This window comes from Homalodisca vitripennis, chromosome 1, assembly GCF_021130785.1.
Source record: "Homalodisca vitripennis isolate AUS2020 chromosome 1, UT_GWSS_2.1, whole genome shotgun sequence".
NCBI lineage: Eukaryota > Metazoa > Arthropoda > Insecta > Hemiptera > Cicadellidae > Homalodisca > Homalodisca vitripennis.
This window is the reverse complement of record NC_060207.1, coordinates 39,374,578-39,391,751: the sequence shown is the minus strand read 5'-3', so window position 1 is coordinate 39,391,751 and position 17,174 is coordinate 39,374,578. Positions and strand designations below refer to the sequence as shown.

The window sequence follows — 17,174 nt, the reverse complement described above, 5'->3', positions numbered from 1 at the left end:
ACTGAATACATGAATTCAGTTCTAAAAAGAAAATGATTTCTAATTCATGTTTTGTTGGAGCTTTAATGCAGCGTCAACATACTGGACCATTTTCCCTCTCAGGAGCAATGAGTTCAGCCTGCTGACGTACACAAGGAACAAGACTGGTCCAAGTATAGATCCCTGTGGGACTCCATAGGAAAAAAGTCGCTAATTTAAAGTGATTTAATTGTTTTTTTTTTCTCGATAATTATATACGTATTAGTCGGCGTTGAATTAATACCTAACATCACCGTCCTAACATAATCCTAAGTACCACTTTTACCTCAACCACTCAACCAATGAAATCCAAAATCGTCAAAACTTGAATCTGTAGAGAGCTTTTCTTCGGTATTTACCGACCGGAAGTGATTTTTTTTCTCGATAATTATATAGGTACGGTGTACAGTTTAATGATCACAAAAATCGTCGTCCTAACTCAATCGAAAACCCACGTTTACCTCAATCATTGAAGTCCAAATTAGTTGAAGTTCTAATCAGTAGAGTTTTTCAAGTGTATTATCCGACCGAAAGTGATTTTTTTCGATAATTATATAACACGTTTACAGTTTAATGACACCTAAAATCAACGTCGTAACTTAATTCTAAGCAGTCACTTTACGTCCCCACGAACGAATTTGAACGAAGTGGTCGCTAATTTAAAACTGTTCGCCATGTTACGGTTCAGGTTACTTTGCGACGTCACGTGACCGCGCCCTACAGAAATGACCGTGATTACACTACACTATTCGAAAGGCCGAGCCCAAAAGTATCGTTTGATACTTTATGATTTAAACGAAAGGACAATAATATTTTTTTAACAACGGTCACTTCAATCAGTGAAATTAATCAATTTAATGTTTGTAGACAAGAGTAATGATAACTGTCCTTTTTTTCCTGCCCCATGCTTTATTTTTTAATATGTCTTAAAATTTCGGGGGGGGGTCCGGACCCCCTGGAACCCCCCCCTTCGCTACGCCACTGGTCGGGGACAAAACTTTAGAGTACCCCCCTCTTCTTGAATGAGACCACTAGCGCTCCGCTATGACATCAACTAACTGAATGGCGCGCATTTAAAAAAAAAGCTAGAAATCATGTGAACAAATTTTTGGTCTGTGTAAGCGTGTAGTAAGTTCATCCTATCTAATCTTGACCTTTTGACTGATTGGAAGCAGTAATTCTTCTTTTCTAATAAGGAAATTACATATAAGTTTTTTTAAGATACTTATTATTTTTCTTATTTTCTTCCCTGAAAACTAAATTTAAATCCTATAAACTGAAAGTTTGCTATCTGAAGGCAAACGTTTCCAAGTAAATTAAAAAGTAATTTTTATATTAGCAAATAGTTTTTATTTAAATATTTTATCAATTTACAAAAAAAAAATGTAATCCAAACATTGCTTAAAATTGTAATAACAGAATATGTGATGGTCCAGTATGTCTCCCATGGAGAAATCACAGCTGTGTGTGTTAAGTACTGTTTTGGCAGAGATTTAAATTTTGTTAATAGCGATAATTTAAAGCTGTATGATCACCAGGGATGGAGACAAGATGGTTCCTTCTGTTGAGAAGAAGATGGCAGAACTGGAGATGGGCCTGTTACACCTTCAGCAGAACATAGACATTCCGGAGATAACTCTACCTGTACATCCGATTGTAGGCCAAGTGATGAAGCGGTGCGCAGAAGAGGGCAGGAAGCCCAAGGTAGCAGATTTTGGTGAGAGGGTGGAGGACTCCACCTTCTTGAACCAGCTGCAAAACGGTGTCAGTCGCTGGATCAAGGAGATACAAAAGGTGAGTCTTTTCTTTATATCTAACAGCTTTGTTAAACTTATTTTTAACAATATTAGAAGATAACTTTGAGACACTATAATGATGCAATGAGAAATGAGGTCAGGTAAGAAAGATTGTCATTTATACATTCACATGTATTGGTGATAATGTTTATAAATAACTACTTGTGCTTGGCCAAGAATTGTCCTTTATCACAGGCTTGAAGGAGATTACTTTTTAATAAACCTGGAGCCATGATTCAGAAAATTAACCTCAACTCATTTTTTACTTCAGGTGACGAAACTGGACAGAGACCCGTCTTCAGGCACAGCCTTGCAAGAGATCAGTTTTTGGCTAAACCTAGAGCGAGCCTTATACCGAATCCAGGAGAAGCGGGAAAGTGTGGAAGTAGCCCTCACTCTGGATATTCTCAAGCATGGAAAACGTTTCCATGCTACTGTCAGTTTTGATACAGATACAGGTATGTGGTCAACTGTGATTATTGGAATACTTTGAGATTAGACTTGAACAGTATAACTTAGGGGAGAACCTTTTGTAACACTGTGTGAACTATATAAAACACAACTAATAACCTTGCAATTAACTTGTGTAATGTTATACAGAAATAATTATTAAATTGTTTAATGAATTCAAACTAAAAAATTACTGAAAGTTTATAATATAGCATTAGCCAAAAAATATCCCTGTACTTGATGCCACTGTGGCGTTGTCAGTGCTAGTGGTGTGACATGTGCTAGATCCCACTGTGACGTTATCAGATTTGAACTTGTTGATCCTACCTCTCCACCTTAAGGCGTCTGCTGCAGTCAATGTGTTAAGCTTATGAGGTAAACTAAATCCAAACAAAAACTCGTTTGTATACAACATATGTTTGTTTGTATTGTCATGTAAAAATATAAGTTTTTATGTCTTGTATATACATAGTAAGAGCACGCTGTACCACACGTTGTGTAACAGACACCATTGAGGCTGCTTACAAAATTTCAAGTTTATAGCTCATTTACTATGTCACATGTTAGTTGTATGACTATACTCAAGTTTGTTTACAAATTTTATTATTTTGTAGTTTTCTTGTTACTATCCTATAAAACCAATGTAAAAATGTTCACTAAACCTCAGACGAATCCCATGAAGTGACATTCACCATGATATTGCATCGTGTAGAAATTATGTGTCGTGTAGAAGTGAAACGTCATGCAAAATTTCAAGTTTACAGGTCAGTTTGTTCTCAAAATATCATGTGGACAAGCTGACAGAAATTAATTCCATCCTCCCGACAGATGGCTTTGGTAACGGTCAGCTAATAATTGTGAAATAACATAACAATATGATGTGTGATATTGAGTTAAGCTCCATTTCACTTTCCGCTTAGTGTAACGTCTGAAACTTCATGCTGGAAGGTGAAATGGCTTAACTCAATATTCGCATTGAATCAACCCTTCCCATGATAGCTACATTATGTGTATGTCAGTAAATCAGAAATTACAGAATTACAAATAGTTCAATAATTTTGTAATATAGCAGCACAAGTTGGAAGATATTGTAACGCAAAATGAATAAATCACTGTCAATGAAGAGATTGTTAAAATGTTTCAAAATATTACTCTCAGATAGCATCCCTAGGCTTGAAAAAATTCCCTGAACACGGATAACAGTACTGTCAGTAGATATTTTCATTAGCAGTTCCAAAAGAAGTCATATGGTGGCAGCTCAAACCAGAGAGCATTAACAAAGTAGTTGGTGACGATCAGAGGCAGTCGTACTTTAGTGCCAAGGACCTGGGAGAGAGTTAAATCTTATAAGCTTGTCAACATGTTTTGTTCATAGTTTAGCCTTCAAAAGATACACATATATTTTTGTCCTTCAACAGGCACATAGTGGTTAAATGGACCCCATTTTAAAAATGGCTTAAAAATATAGATACAAATCAATTTCATTTATATCAGTTTTATTTATTTCCTTAGATTATTAGTATCTGTGAGCTGTAATTTATTGATAGAAAACAATAAATATAACAATCATAAATTGTTTCTCACAAAATGCTGTAATTTTGACAAAAAAATGTAAACTCTTTGAAAATAGCCATGTGTTTGAGTTAAAAAAAGTTTTAGATGCAAAACTATATAGTAGCTAACACTTTATTATAATAAAGAAACAATGTATGAATGTATTTATGCCATCACAATTATGAGCTATCCTACATAAAATCTCAAACATAGGCAAAATTTGACCATCAAAATATAAGCTAAATAATTCATGACACTGGTTTTCTAATGTTGAATGTTTTATTTTTTGGATTTGCTATTGATTAAAAATTGTTTTTGTCAAAAAGGAGAATTTTGTAAATTATTCCACAAAAGTGAAATCACAACCAATATAATCAAACATAGACAACGGGAAAACCACAACCTTAAATGGCACACAGGGGTCCACTGGATCCCAAGACAAAAAAGTTGTTTATTACTCAGCTGGTAGCTGGTAATTAAGGCGGCCAGTGGAAGGCTTGAAGCCTAAAGTGCTGCCAACTAAAATTACATGGTTACCAAAAATACCTGTGACAAACTTGAAATGAGAAATATGGGAAAGAAATTTATGTGGGATCCTGTGGACCTGAGTGTGCTCTTTGAAGGTAGAAGACAAACTAAATTATAAGTCTGAATCTTAACAACGCTGGAAATGATTAATTAACACAAGTATCAATGTAGGCTTGAAGCAAGTTCTGGCAACTGTGAACGACTACAATCCTCTGATGAAGGATTTCCCGATCAATGACTTGTTGTCAGCAACTGAACTCGACCGGATCAAGACTGCAGTGCAGCAGATCTTTTCTCATTTGCGGAAGATACGGAACACCAAATACCCGATGCAGAGAGCACTTCGATTCATCGAGGCCATATCTCGAGATCTCAGTGCACAACTGCTCAAGGTCTGTTGTTCAAAGTTGAAATTAAATTTGTTTATTTTCACGTGAACAATTAAATTTATAACTTTGACGGCTTTGGTCCTTGTAATTATTTTTGTTTCTGTCACGTAATTTGTGTTTTGTAAGAACATATACTCCACGTTAAAGTAATACAAAAAGGTCTGATAATTATTTGCAGGTTTGCATTTACGTGCTGATAAATGAACCTGTGGCAAACCAAAATCACAGCACTAAAATTTGGTCTTACTCAAAATTTTAGAACAGATATTTTTGGAAAGTCCACAATTGTTTGAAGAATATCAGAAAATAATTTTTATTAATACAATTAAAGAGCATCTTATTAAGGGCGCTTATTTTAGAGTGTGCATTGGGCCTTAATTTGTTTTAAGAAATAATCCTTGGTTTTATATCTTTTAATAAACAAATTGATTGTATTTGAACTTTTAGAATTGTGTGTATAGTGCAAGTTGGAATTGAAAGTATTGCAAGTTAACTTTTGTCACATGTATACACATTTTAAAATTAATATATCAATACGAAATGTCCTGTGTTCTGAACAATTTGTTATACCTGGTGTTATAGGCATATACATTCTATCCATGTCCGCTAAATGTCCATCAATTTCTCTGAGAAAATTATTCATGAAAATCATAATTCCAATTTTTAATTTTTTATATAATACAAAATTTATTTTTTTTATTTTGATCACCAATATTTTGAAGAAACCAAAATCTTGCAATAGGTAAAGACATGACCACAGCCCACTATGTCATGTTAAAATCAGCTGATTATTAGGTTATTGTTGTGGCTTACAAGTACTGTCATGTGATGTCTATTGATATTGTTTAGAACTCAGCTCTTAACCCTTAAAGCGCCAAACAGTTTCAGCTAAACTCTGGATTAGCGCTCATTTATTATAAAAAATTAAAATTAGATTTTCTCAACGCTAATTTTAATTTCTTTTTTTAGGTAACAAAATAAAACAGAAACTGCAAAAAAATATCTTTTATCATATTTATTGCCCAAAATACACATGATTTACTATGTAGCGTTCCAGCTCCTTTATAAATTTTACCCAATGCTTACTGTTTCCTTTTATTATTATGTATATCAATGATGACATTGCGTGCTTATATGTACTAGAATAGAACTAGAAAATAAGTATATTACATATTTAATACAAAGTTATAATAAAAAATTAAATTTACATGCCAAAAATTTGAAAACCAAATATTTTCCAAATTCTTAGTCCTCTAACGGGTGTTATTTTTATAATAATTACAAATTGGTTTTCAGATGTTTATAGAAGTAAATAAAATATTGTAACACTTATTGGAGTAAAAACAAGCCTAAATAAAAAAAATAAACATAAATGTAGAATTTCGGAACAAGAGCTAAAATACATAATTATAAATATAAGGAGTAAAAATATTTCTACGAGGAAAAAAGACTTTTATCGCCATTCAAGAAACTGTTTATTTCAAAAGTTTATAAATATATAACTTTCATAAAAAGATGATCATATAACACATAAAACTACACAGTAGTTTACCGATCAACTATTCGCACTGCTTCAACAGGATATGAAGAAGAACACAAGAGCTGCCCGGCGCGCGGCGAGGCAGTAACGTACGCATAAATGCGCTTGCGGCGTTGAGCAATACTACCAAACTGCCAGCTGTTCAACAAAAACCGGTTCAGTATCGATCGTTAAACACAAAGATTGTCACGTGATGTGGCACAGCCCCGCTACACTACTGTAACATACACCCCTCACAGTCTAGCGGACAAACTCTGAACTAACAGTGCAAAATAGTAAAAACAAGTATATTGCGCGTCTACGCGCTTACGGCGTTCAGAGCAAAGTCGATCCTCGCGCGCATATGCGCTTACGGCGCTTTAAGGGTTAAAAAAGCACATTATTTCCCTTATATCTCAACTGATTTTCTTATACTTTTTATTGGATTTGTAATTAAATTGTCTTAGCAAAGTGTATCTCTATTATATGTAGTTTTTAAGATAATTACGCTTAATGATACTAAGAAGCCGCTATTGTAAAAATAAAGCTTTTAAAAAGTTATGTTTTAACCTAATTAGACTGTTAGGTTATAAAGCTATATACCAAATTTCATTTTATTACAATAAGTCATTAAAATGGCGGATTTTGGGGTAATTATTTAGTTTAGAAAAGATTGAATGTAACATTTTTGTTTGTATTTGGTCCAGAAATAATACCTAACAAAGTTTGTAGAGAGTTCTAGGACACTCTTTATAATGGATTTAAAAAGTTAACTAAAATAATTTTTCTAACGTTCTATATTCACTATGAATGATGTAAAGTGATTAGAGCAAACTTTTTTCCTATCAATTTGTTCTAAAACATTAAAAACTGAAATCTAGTTTCTTCTCTAGTTTCAATATTTTAAAATATGATGGAAAACTTGGCAATTTTTGAAATTGGCCCATGGTTTTAATTAAATTACCTAACAAATTAATAACATTTTAATTCGAATATGCCGGTTGTTAGAAGTTTAAGTGTTAAAATAGTTACAATCTCGTTTTCAGTATGTGTTTTATTGTGGTTTTGCAGGTGCTTGCCACTCGACGCTTGATGCACATCCCTTTTGATGAGTTTGAGAAGGTGATGACCCAATGTTTTAGTGTGTTTACGTGTTGGGACGATGAGTACGACAAACTTCAGGCATTGTTGAGGTAGGTTTACTTTACTGACACAGTTCACAGTTCACAACCATCTTTATTCAAAAAAATTCATAATTTCACAATGTATTTTCCCAATGCACCATGCAAGGTGCGCGCGGGAACATCTTAATCTATATTATTGTTCATTACTGTTTGATGCTGGCAGTCTTCATGCAACAGTCCATTCTATATTACAAGTATAAATTTGTTGATTCTTTGCAGACTGAAATTTAAACTTTTACTGTAAGAATTGAGGTATCTACTGTATAATCCATCGTGCTATGCATTAACAACGCTAAATATTCAACAAAGATACATTGAAACTACACATGAAATTGATTAATCAATTACCCCGCACCGATTCTGCACAATTACCCTATACAATAACTCTAATTTTAACAATGTATAACAATAAATAAGCAACATATGAATCCATAAATACATAACAAATGAACAGTAACAATATAATAAATGTATGAATACAATGTTTAACATTGGTTAATAGACTATAAGCATGTTTTGCTTGATTTACAATATGAATCACGTTTATGAGTTTTAATATGATAAAATCAGTACCTCTGTAAAATTTAAACTATAGTAATATGAGAAGTTTGGTGATTTGAAAATAATTGGTGGAGTTGCTTTAAAGTAACAAAATAAATTGGACCTTTCTTCATAAATTTGTAGATGCAATCAAGATACTTATCAGGACCTTCTTTTAAAATGTATTAACTTTTAATCAGCTTTTATTTAGGATCTACTTAACCCTTCCCGCGCTACGGCAATTTGGGACGCACCATACCCAAACGCTACATATACCTTAAAATGTTTTTTTCCATAAAGTCAACGCTAATGTTGTATTTGAGTTTGTTACCATATAAAAAGACTTTTGGGAACGAAAAAAGTATAATTTTTTTAATACGTTTATTTAAATTATAAAACAATATAAATACACCAAATTTAACGAAATGTTGAACGAAATTTTACTATCGTGTATAATATTATATTATAGTATATTATATGTATAGTATGTATATTATACAATTAAAATAAAACATTAATGGGTATAAAAAGATCTAAAATTAGCCATCACGGTGTTCAAGATAACGTCAACGTGTGGTACGTCTTGAAACACGTATCCGGTGCATGTCTCGCACACGTAAATGGTCTCCTTGCGTAAACCGTTGCGTGTACACACAACACATCTTCCCAATATGTCAAAAACCAATTTGCCAACGTAAACACAACAGTTCCACTCGCAGTCCGCGAACGAACTAAACCGGCGAGTTAGTTCGTCAGTAGCGCTTGTGTCTGGCAAAACAGGCAGTGGCATGGGTAGTGCGCTGCCATTTTGCAGCTTGGAGAAAAACCGGGAGGCGGGGACAACTATTACTGTGCTTTTCTATTGAGGGATAAATACTCCAGCAGTTGCTGCACTCCACCGGCAAAACTGGGAACTACTTACTCCCAATAATAACCTCAATGTTTAAAAGCGAATATATTTGTCAACAGCGTTTTGAGCAAAGTAAATATTGGCGGTTATATTTGTCAACAGCGCGCGAAGGGTTAATATTGAAGGTGGAGAGGTTAAATAAAGGCCTAAGAACTTAAGTGCAATTAATTTGAGATATGCATACTTTGAAACCAAGTGTTGTAATACTTAGCCTCAAAGAACTACAAACAAGGACCTCTTATTCAATTAAGAAGTGAACTGCAAAGTACAAAGTAGGAATCATGTTAGAAATGTTTAATCAGAATTTATTGAACGATTGCAAGTCTGCATGGGATACCATTACACTTGAACAAAGATCGTTTCAATCAAATTACACAGGTCCTAATCCTTGGTTAAAATTGTACCCAAGAAACTTGGGGTTACAACTGTAAAACTTTGTCTTACAGCTTACTTTCTATATTTGGACAGTTTGTAGCTGACAATGTTTAGTCACAAATTATCTGGGAATTGTGCATCCAATTTGTTGCTTAAGTGATATTTAACATGTTGGATAAAACATTAAATACGTTAAATCACTTAAAAATCTGAGCATGAGACAAAAGTGTGGACTAGTATATCTTCCACTTTCATCGGTCAAATTACCACAAGAACTGACAATACCCACAAATGAAATGACTACAATTTGTGTTGACAGAGACATAGTAAAAAAGAAGCGAGAGGAGCAATTCAAGATGGTGTGGAGAATGTCGCCAGTTCACAAGAGACTGCAAGTGCGAATGGAGCACATGAGGCGGTTCCGTCATCAGCACGAACAACTGCGGACCGTAATAGTGCGTGTGTTGCGGCCGACTAGACTAACAGCAGACCCTGCCGAGGAGGGCAAGGCAGCCGACCCACTCAGTCTGGAGGCAGCAGATGCCAGCGCCATTGAGGTCATACAATCTCAGTTATAGTCATTATACCTTTTGGTATCGTAGTGAGCCAATTGGAAGAATTTTTATAAAAAGTAATTATTTTAAAAATCAATAATTTTTCACACATTTTATAATGTGTAATTTAATTGTAAAAGCAATAAATTTATATGATGCTTTATTTTTGGTATTTTTTTTAGGAGGTAAACCTAGCTTATGAAAATGTGAAGGAAGTTGACTGTCTGGACATGAGCAGAGAAGGTGTAGAAGCCTGGGAAGCTGGTGTTGCTAGGTATATATACATTTTAACATTTATCACTATATTGCAGCTAGAATAAAAATACTAACCCCCCTGTGTTGCCCTGTTAAACTTAATTTACACTGTTAATGAACTTTAATAAAAAGTGTTACATACTTCTTGGTTCATTTGTAAAATAAGAATAAGTTGCTAATTGAAAAATTAAACTTAAAGCTGGTAAACATTGTAAGTGTTGGTGAATTGCATTTAAATCTCAGTCATTTAAAGGAACAAAACTCATGAACAGCCCTTAATATACACGTCAGAATGACATACACATTTATGGAATGGCCATGTGGAAACGCCAAGTTCAGCCGACCAGTAATTGTGGTCCAGCGAACTGAGGCCATAACTACCTGAGATTCCGTTCAAACTCAGTGGATAGATCATTGAGGGCAACATTTTGTGGCCTGACAATTGCAAAGGTTTTATTTTCTGATACCTTTACTGTAAGTTATATGTTGTACTCCAGGCTTTCTCTATTACATACATACACAAGCCATTGGTTCAGATAAATAATTAGATCATTAATAGTCTACATTAATGTTTGACTCTATTTTAGTTTACTTTTTTAGCAAATTAATGAGGTCTTTGGTATTTTTAAAGATATGAAGAACGCATTGATCGAGTGGAGACACGGATCACTGCACATTTGCGTGACCAGCTTGGCACAGCCAAGAATGCTAACGAGATGTTTCGCATCTTCAGCAGATTCAATGCTCTGTTTGTAAGACCTCACATTCGTGGTGCCATCCGTGAGTACCAGACTCAGCTGATACAGCGTGTCAAAGACGACATTGAGGCTCTGCATGAAAAGTTCAAAGTAAGTCTAGCTTTTATGGCTTATACAATTTTTTTAATGATTATTAAGAAAGCCTTCTAAAGGAATCCGTTTGTTGCACATTCAACAGCAATTGCTTAGTTTAAGACCACAGGTATTTGGGAAGAATGGGAAATAAACCATAAATTGCTAGTACGTTAAATATACAGCGACATTTTGTAGTATGTTTTTATTGTATGATGCTAAATTAACAATTAAAACTTTAACAGGTAATGCCATTCTTTAGTGTTATTTCTGATTATTTGATATTGGCCCTTATTTCCCGTTCTAGCAACTTAATAAATTGTCTACAGTGTTACAAATAATAACACTAAATTTGAATAGATCGTTGTCAGAGGAGGTAAAACCAAACATTAAGTTGGTTTTAAATTTTATGAAACATTCTAATAAACTTTTACAAAGTTAAAGAATGTCATTATTAAAAACTAAAAATATTAAATTGTACGTGATTTCCAGAAACTTCTGATCGAAGTAGAAAAAAACATATAAAATAAGTAAACCATTAGGAAAAGAAATAAAGGGGTCTTATCAAGATTGACTAATATTAGTAGCATAGTTTTTTAATATTAATTTAAAATTCCATCTTGCTGAAATACATCAATTTGTTTATTTCCTTCCGATTTAGTAATGGTGATGAAAATCAATACCTGTCATGACCAGTTTACAGCAATTACAAGGTTGAAATATTTTGTTGCAATGTATCCGAAAAAAATTATGGACATTGTTGATGTAAGAACCAAATTTCTAATAACTCGGTGTTAAAGCTGAAGACTGGGAAATGAAGTATTGTCATTGCAAGCTGTGCATAATGAAGGGTGAAATATATAATATTAAGTCTCATACAAAACTTTAACCATGCACAAACTCTATTTTTATATAAAACTAGGCAAAATTTATTATTTGAATGAAAGTGTATATTTACGGTCATTGTGATTTACTCTGATGGTAGTATTTTTTTATTCCACAGCTGATTTTGCCTTTTTCCTGATCAAGAAAATGCATATAGCTTTTAAAATCCTACTTTTGTCAAAATACAACTAATTTAGGTTTCATAGCAGTCTTTAAATGTAAAGTAAAAGTTATGCTGCACTACTGTCTCTTCTTATGTAATCGCTGAAATGTTAAACGTTTAAAATAATTGTTATTGCTTAGAGAATGCACTCACTAGAAATATAAACAAATTGAAACAATGTCTACACAGGACAGTTGATTACATTAGAAATGCACCTTTAATTAATATTTCTCAACTTTAGAGACCAAGATGGGATTTTGTACTACTTTAAAGACCAAGGGGGGTGTAGCTGGGAGGGATTTTATAAATAAGAGTAGGCCTATATTCATCCTAGGAACCGTAAGAATGTCCATGCATGTAAAATTTTAGTACAATCGGTTGAATAGTTTATTTTTGGAAGCTAAACAAACAAACAAAGGCACTTTTGCATTTATAATATTATTATGATTATAAAATAATACAGTAATGTAATGGAGTGTGGGTTAGTTTACTTCCTGAAAATTCTTCCTATTGAATAGCATTATATTATTGGAAATGTTGGTTATCTGAAACATGTTCAGCTGTATTATTCCAAGGTATTACTGTATAGATGTTCTAATATACTTCAGAGCATACCTTTATTATAAAAATTATATAAAGATTCTGTGAACAAACTTTAACATCTCATCATTAGATTAATATATAATGCATTTGTGTCAATTATTGGCCATAGACCATACTATAAACTCAGGTAGATGATACATTAATTATCCAAGTTAATTATCCACTGTTGGGTTTTAGGTTCAATACCCTCAGAGCAACTCGTTCCGGATGAGTTTTGTTCGAGATCTGCCTCCAGTTTCGGGTTCCATTATCTGGGCCAAGCAGATCGATCGGCAGCTCACAGCCTACCTTCGCAGAGTAGAGGATGTGCTAGGTAACTTTACCCTCAAAGTCTTCTAATGGCAAGCTAGTTTTGGGTAATATGTACCTTTTCTGCAAAAGTACAATACATATTTATTATAAAGTAATATGTATTATATATCAAATTATTTTCACAGAAATATGAAATATGGACATAGCGTAAAAGTATTACTACAATATGAATGTTTACAGGACGGTCTTGTCGTGTTATGTTTGCAAGATTTTTGAAAGAAAATTCATAAAGTTTTATGTCTTGTAGGCAAACAATTTTATGGTTACAATGTAATTGATAATATGGTTACAAATTTTATTGTAAAATAATTAATAATAGTAGAGATGAGTCAATTATGCTAACATATCTTAAATACTTCTATAGCTTAAGGTATCAAGGATTTCTGATACTGTGGCTTTTATTTTGTTTTCAATATTTTTTTAATAAAAAAAAAACATGTATATATTTTACGTTTAAGGGATTCAAATATATATATATATTTTTATTAAATTAACTTGTATATTAAAACACTGAATTTTGCGCATTCAAATATGTAGACATATATAACATTCATAAATTAGCTGTATTATGAAATATCAGTAATATTTAAGACACAGGAAGATAACAACTCTTTAAATATTTAGGTAAAGGATGGGAAAACCACATCGAAGGACAAAAGCTGAAAGCTGATGGTGACAGTTTCCGATTGAAGCTGAACACTCAGGATATATTCGAGGATTGGGCTCGGAAAGTGCAACAACGCAACTTGGGAGTTTCGGGACGAATATTTGCCATAGAGAATTCCCGGTCTCGAATGGGCAGAGGCAACATTCTCAAACTTAAGGTGAATTGGTAGGATGAAAAATTAATGTTTAAGGATTATGGGTGGACCAATTACACAAAAATTTATTTCAAGTACACCATTCCCATCTTAATTTTAATTCAAAATTCAATTATACATTTTAAAAGAAACGTTGCATAATTTTATTTCAAAAATGTCTATCTACATTTCATATTATGGATTTGATTTCACTTCTGTAACCACTCAACAGTAAAAGACTCACCAGCTTCTTTATTTGTAATTTAACTGCTGTTCTAGTATTTTAGTACTAAGGATACTCATAGTTAATAATGAGTTGAACCAGGAACAAATATTATGCATTATGTTAGTTCTTTGTTCCATCAGATATAATCCGCTACAAATTGTATCTTTAATTATGCCATAATGACATTACATATTTAAAATTGAAATAACAAAAATAGTTTAGTTCAGACTGAAAACGATTTTTTAAAACATGATTGATTTTTGATCATTAGTTTATTATACCTAGTTTTGTAATAGCAGAGATGTAATATGTTAATGTTTTCTCTATTATATGTATTGACGACTGATAATGACTTCAGGTGAACTTTCTCCCGGAGATCATCACATTGTCAAAGGAAGTGCGTAACTTGAAAACCCTAGGATTCCGAGTTCCTCTGGCCATTGTAAACAAGGCTCATCAAGCTAACCAGCTCTACCCCTTCGCCATCTCTCTGATAGAGAGTGTTAGGACGTACGAGAGGACCCTGGAAAAGGTAAACAAATGTTTGAGACTTCATTGCAGCCTCATGTTTTGTAATCACATTACACTTTGGTTGCCCATAGAATGAATAAATATTCCACCTTTTTCTCTTAATTGTTTCTCAGTTCCAACATAAAAACTTTTTTTAGTCCTGAATTAAATAATGAAAAATATAAATTTATAACATTTATAACTCAAAACATTATAAACTGTTGTTATTAAGTTTTATTCTGGTTTGTATTAACTAATAGTCTTTGTATTGGAATCTCTACATATATTACTGTAGATTTATTGTCAAATTCATGGCTAAGAAGTCGGATGTCCAAGAGCTAGTCATTGTTACTGTTTCCTATCTTCTAATTTTGCAATTATTCTAGTTGAAAAAGCATAGATTTTCAGATATTTTTAGTCTTAAAATCTCTTCTTGCCATCAAATTTTTATAATTACATTGAACATTTTAAATTTTGGGTGTTAAAATTAGTAAAAACAAAATGATATATTTAATCTATTTTATTATTTATAGAAGTAATGTATATCTCTAGTATATATGGCACTGTTGATGTGTTATATATCATTCATAACATGTTAACTACATATAAACCATTATTAAAACACTAATAAATTTGCTTTAAAAAAATTTCAATATTAAAAGATGATTTCCATTTTTGTTAACTTGGATTTAAATTCCATGTTATAAAGTTTTATTTTTTCAAGATAGATCTCGCAAACATCACAAGTAGACTTGTAGTAGATGACGACGCCATAGTATAGTATGTAGGTATGTAGAGATCACAATAGTTTTGAATGACTGAGCATATTTTTAAAGGTTTTAAATTGTTCAATATAAGCTATGTTCTAAATTTATAAGCCATAACATAACTGCAGTAGTGCCTTTCATTATAACTCGGCCTGAGGTTATTCTCACGCTGATTAAAATTGAATTGGTTTCCAAAAATTTGTAATCTTTAAAATTAAACTTTGAAAGTGAAAATTAAAATTAAAAAGTTGAAAATGTGCTCAGTGTGAGAGAGTGTTGTCTGGTGATTGTTATATTGAATTGTGTTTTTGGTCGAGAGCAGCTCAACAGCCGGAGTACTGCTAATAGCCCATCACTCAAGGTAGTGTTAGATGTCACGAGTACATGTACATGTACAATGTAACGTAACGTGTAATGCTTTGCTTGCTGTATGTGCTACTACTGTGTTGATCAACTTATCTGACAGATGCGGATGGCACACCAATAAATTATCACCTTTAGTGTTCCTCAGTAGTTACTGACCTTATTCTTTTAGAAACTGCTAATTAAATCATTCCTAAACTTTTTCTCTGTTCCACTATTCTTTAAAAGAACTGAAATATTCACAACAGTATTTCTTATCACACAGTTTCTGTTAATGAAGTAATTAAATCATTAGAATATTTTGTGAACAGAAAGTGAAAGTCAAGTTGTGTTGTTCACAATTTTAGTGTCCAGAAAAATTTAGGAGTCTACTGTCGTGAAAACTGAAAGACTTTTTATCACTTTGTTAATTTGGGAGAGCTCCTCCACTAGATTCTTAAAAATTGTTCAGATATAACAAGTTGTATAAAAGTTTAATAATTTTATTTTCAAACAAAGAATATAATAGACTTTTCTTTATTCTCAGGAGGTTAGGCCATGTGGCATATGAAAATCGTAAATTTAAGTATTGGTCAAGTATATACATAGAAATAAAAACACTTTAAAAAGTATAAAGGCGATTTGGAATCCGCACATAAAACAATAATTAAATTAATCAATATTTAAATGATAATAAACTTTCACTGTCAGATAAGTTGGTTGAACCACCTCCTGATTGTCATCTTACCCTTGTTTCCTTTATTTCAGAACTTGAAGATGGCACAGAGTCTCAAAGAATGTAGTTGTTATTCATTTCGTTCATTTGTTTGTTGTTACACTTTAACAAAAATATTCATAGCTTTTATAATACTACAAGACATAGTATTTTCAAAAAGGAGATTAATTTAAGCTTTATTCAAAAGATTTAAATGTTTAAATCATTGTTTATATCTATGGAACCAATAATCCTACAATTTCTGAAGAGACATTGGTATTAAGTTTTTCTGACTTGCGTTGCCTTAAGTTAAAGACATTTTAAGATTTCACCATTGTTTACATTATACCAGGTGAAGGAATTATTGAAAAAATATATATTTTTGTCTAAAATAATTTGCAGTTATATTTAACAATTTATTTTCTTTTGTATTCTACCTTCCTACGCTACAGTATTTATGGTGTGACCAGGTCAGACTATTGTAAGTAAAGAGCTGTAACGTCACTGCCAAATCTGTGTATGATACACAAGCCACTGATCCAAGCATGAATGAATGTCTATTGCATGTGTTTATACTTATAAAATTAAATATTTTAGTAGTTTATGAAAACTCAGGAATTTACATTGTCAGTAGGTTTCTAAAAGAAATGAAATGTGGTATTCAACTCTTGGAGTTTTTTTAAATCATAGTTTCTGTCTATACAACGTTACCATTGTGACTTATTCCAGTTTAATATTAAGATTCCTCTGTATTATTAATTTTTCTACTTTTCTACCACGTTACCCTATTTTTAGCTATTGTTCAAATCAGGCAGAATGTAATCATCGAGAACAAATACTGTAAATTATTTTGTTATTCTATTTCCTAAACGATGCTAGAAAGTGCAGATAACAATAACCTGGAACACAACATACTCTGGTATAGTTCAAATCCTCTACTCGGCTATCT

At 32.5% G+C, this 17,174-nt stretch overlaps 1 protein-coding gene across 7 annotated transcripts in view; it reads left to right on the top strand.

Annotated features, from left to right (window-relative positions):
* Positions 1–17,174, top strand: part of LOC124360096 (dynein heavy chain, cytoplasmic) — a 115,918-nt gene that overhangs the window by 11,105 nt on the left and 87,639 nt on the right. For 4 of the 7 annotated variants that reach the window (XM_046813418.1, XM_046813409.1, XM_046813399.1 and 1 more), the window contains exons 4-14: positions 1,557–1,812; positions 2,086–2,272; positions 4,518–4,738; positions 7,326–7,447; positions 9,583–9,820; positions 10,000–10,091; positions 10,704–10,920; positions 12,731–12,866; positions 13,490–13,689; positions 14,250–14,423; positions 15,491–15,529. In XM_046813418.1, the coding sequence (XP_046669374.1) occupies positions 1,557–1,812; positions 2,086–2,272; positions 4,518–4,738; positions 7,326–7,447; positions 9,583–9,820; positions 10,000–10,091; positions 10,704–10,920; positions 12,731–12,866; positions 13,490–13,689; positions 14,250–14,423; positions 15,491–15,529 (1,882 nt within the window). The remainder of the gene's footprint in view (positions 1–1,556; positions 1,813–2,085; positions 2,273–4,517; positions 4,739–7,325; positions 7,448–9,582; positions 9,821–9,999; positions 10,092–10,703; positions 10,921–12,730; positions 12,867–13,489; positions 13,690–14,249; positions 14,424–15,490; positions 15,530–17,174) is intronic. The other 3 variants (XM_046813445.1, XM_046813436.1, XM_046813452.1) reach the window with 1 other exon arrangement.